Consider the following 3,030-nt stretch of genomic DNA (forward strand, 5'->3'; position numbering starts at 1 on the left):
GGATCTTCCAGTACACTGCAGTGATAAACTAAACATAAGATGATAAGAAAAAGGATTCATGTAGCCGAAATCAAATTTTCAGCAAAGCCAACATAACGAATTTGTTTTGTTCATTATTATTTTCTTTAGGAGGGGGAAGACGGGAAGAAGGTCGTGATTTTACCAATGGTATTTCTCTTTCAAATTTAGCTTTTCGGATCACAAGAAACTGAAACTAGCAAACATACCACAGGATTGAAAACTGAATAAGTGAATATCAAATGTTCCTATTCTTTCTTTCTGCTGTATACGTTCTCTCCCAAGTACAAAACTGTAAAATAATTTTACACATAAACCCAAAACTTTTACACACTTTTTAATTATACATTTTCCAGACGAGAAAAATGAAGAAGAAAAAAGGATTCACTATTACAAAATCTATTTTCTCAAAAGATGGGGCTCAAACAATCTCTAACTGAATAGCAGATATAATGGACAAAGTAAATATAGATAACATAATTAGTAGAAATTTAAAGGAAGAAAACAATTTTAGTCTTCATTTCCACAACAACAACATGTATAATTCAATATCTATAATTTATACAAACACAGAATCAATTAACATTCATGGTTATGTCCATATTCATAATGAATTCATATATCAAACTTTGGAATTGGCAAATTTATAACCTGATGTTGCCATATGGTTATATATAATCCCAATTTCTTCCATACTCTCTTATGCTCGACTCTCGATATAATTAACTGCAAATGATATCCACGATCGGAGCAGGCTGACTAGTTTGCAACTCTGCACAATGCAGGCAACTGGAAACGAGCAATGGAGTAATATGACAGAAGAACTGGAATGGCTGCAGTGGTACATACAAGATGAGTTTGGTACAAAGGACTAAACTGAACAAGATTTTAACTCTTTTTTTCCCTTTCTCCTGCAAAATCTACAATGTTGTTCTTGCAATATCATCAAAATCGAGCCCTTTTTGGAGCTTCCCAGATGAAATCTGCTCATAAAGCCATCTATCAGTTCCTTATAAATTCATATACATCTATCCAAGTAAAGCAACACATAATGATAACAGACTAAGAAAATCGTCCAGACAGATAATACAGGAGATGGAATAGATAAGAAACAACAAAATTTAGAGAATATAACTTGTCTATGATCTATAACTTGTGGAAACAATTAGTTGAATTAAAGCAAACCAAAAGCTTTGCAGTAAATTGAATTCAAAAGGCAAACAAAAATGAGAAAGAAGAGACCATATATTTAACAAATAACAAGAAAATTACAGTGTGAAGGTAAAGAACTCAAGAACACATAAAAGAACATTCAACTATTAACCTCCAATTTAGAAATAATAATTGACCTTGGAGATCACGTCCACAATATGTCTTCCACTCTGAAGATCCGGATCCTGACCGGCCAAGCAATCCCTTGAGGTTTCAAAAGAAGACAACGACAATTGCTTAGAAACGACACCCACATCAAAATAAATCAACCCTGAGCTCGGAATATCGACTCGAATTTCCTTAACCTGAAACCATAAGAACAAATCCTGCGCAGAAATCCCGGTCATTCCATCGATCTGCCCGTAACGCAAGATGCCCGAAATGTTCCGATCGTAGTGCAATTCATTTTCAAACTTGGAATTGCAAGATCGATCCAAATGAACCTCGAATTTTCCAGAAGTTTCTTCCAGTGTGAAGTTTGTTACCCCTTTCGGAAGTAAGCCCATGGGCAGGCCGTGTTGTTTGAGCACTTCGTATATAGAAGATTTTTCGGATGATACTACAGATAACAGAAGTATGAAGAAAAATTGGCGAACAGGAAGCATGGCGGATATATATAATATACGGATTGTAGCTTGAGGGATACGAGTATTTTGGGTTCAAAACTCATTATTTAGGTTTTTTCTACATATTTATTTTCAATAACACATTTACGCAATAAAATATTCATAATATATAAGTCCAAATTTTTTCTTATTTTTTAATCACACATTCTCCAAAAATTCAATATTCAAAACAACATTACCAAAGATGAGCTTATTTATATTTTATCATGATTACATGAAAACAAAATTGTAAATTTTTAATATTATTTATTTTATATTGAATATTTTAATTTTAAAAATATATAGTAATTAAAAAATAAGGAAAAACAAAAAATGAATGTTAGGAAAAGTGAAGTAGAGAATTTGTCATAATGTATATTAAAAATAAGGAATTTTTTAGAGATATTTTTATATTGGTATTGAAAATAAATAAAGACAAAATGTCAACCAGTAAAAATTAAAATTATGTATCGATTTGTGTTTCATAAAAAGTAAAATAATGTTATTTGTACATAGTGAAAGTCATCCACATGTGATGTAATAGATGATGAGATCAATTAAATGTGTAAATATGTGATTCATCTTATTGATCTTATCATTTAATGTCACGTCATATGTAATCATCCCAATTTTTATAACAATAATGCTAGGCGGATAGGGGCAAATGACAGAGTGTTGACAGGGATTCAAAAAATTGTGACGTGGCAGCATTTGTTTGAAAAAAAAAATGTTTTACAAAAAGTTAACATGTGAAGCCAAAGGGAGAAATCACCCATGAAAAAAAAATGTTTTACAAAATGTTTTAGAGTTTAAGAGGGAAATGGAAGCATGAAAACAGATTGATGGGGGGATGATGCCCTCTGGTGGCAGCAGGATTCCGATAAGAATGATCAATTATTGGTGGTGGATTAGGTCGCGACATTAAAGTTTTGAGGGTCAGAACATCTTCTGAATCTCTAAGAAGTATTAAGCTAAAATTAATAGGCTATTCAAAGAGATTTAAGAATTTGATTTTAAGACCCTCCATAGCACCCTGTTTGTCTCTCATTATTTAATTTTTTTTATATATTTATTTTCAACCATACATCCACACAATAAAATATTCAATATATAAATATGTTATAAAAGTAAAGAAAAGATAAGAAAGTAGAGAGAAGTCAATAGACTTATATGTATTTTATTAAGAATCAAAACC

At 31.4% G+C, this 3,030-nt stretch overlaps 1 protein-coding gene across 1 annotated transcript; it reads right to left on the reverse strand.

Moving 5' to 3' along the window:
* Window positions 1–515: 515 nt before the first annotated feature.
* Window positions 516–1,889, reverse strand: LOC111403671. Its single transcript, XM_023032256.1, has 2 exons — window positions 1,368–1,889; window positions 516–1,001 (listed from the first exon to the last, which is right to left on the reverse strand). Exons 1-2 carry the CDS (start codon window positions 1,833–1,835, stop codon window positions 939–941), a joined length of 531 nt encoding a protein of 176 aa, XP_022888024.1. The 5' UTR covers window positions 1,836–1,889; the 3' UTR covers window positions 516–938.
* Window positions 1,890–3,030: the final 1,141 nt, after the last annotated feature.

Source organism: Olea europaea, chromosome 11, assembly GCF_002742605.1.
Source record: "Olea europaea var. sylvestris chromosome 11, O_europaea_v1, whole genome shotgun sequence".
Lineage (NCBI taxonomy): Eukaryota > Viridiplantae > Streptophyta > Magnoliopsida > Lamiales > Oleaceae > Olea > Olea europaea.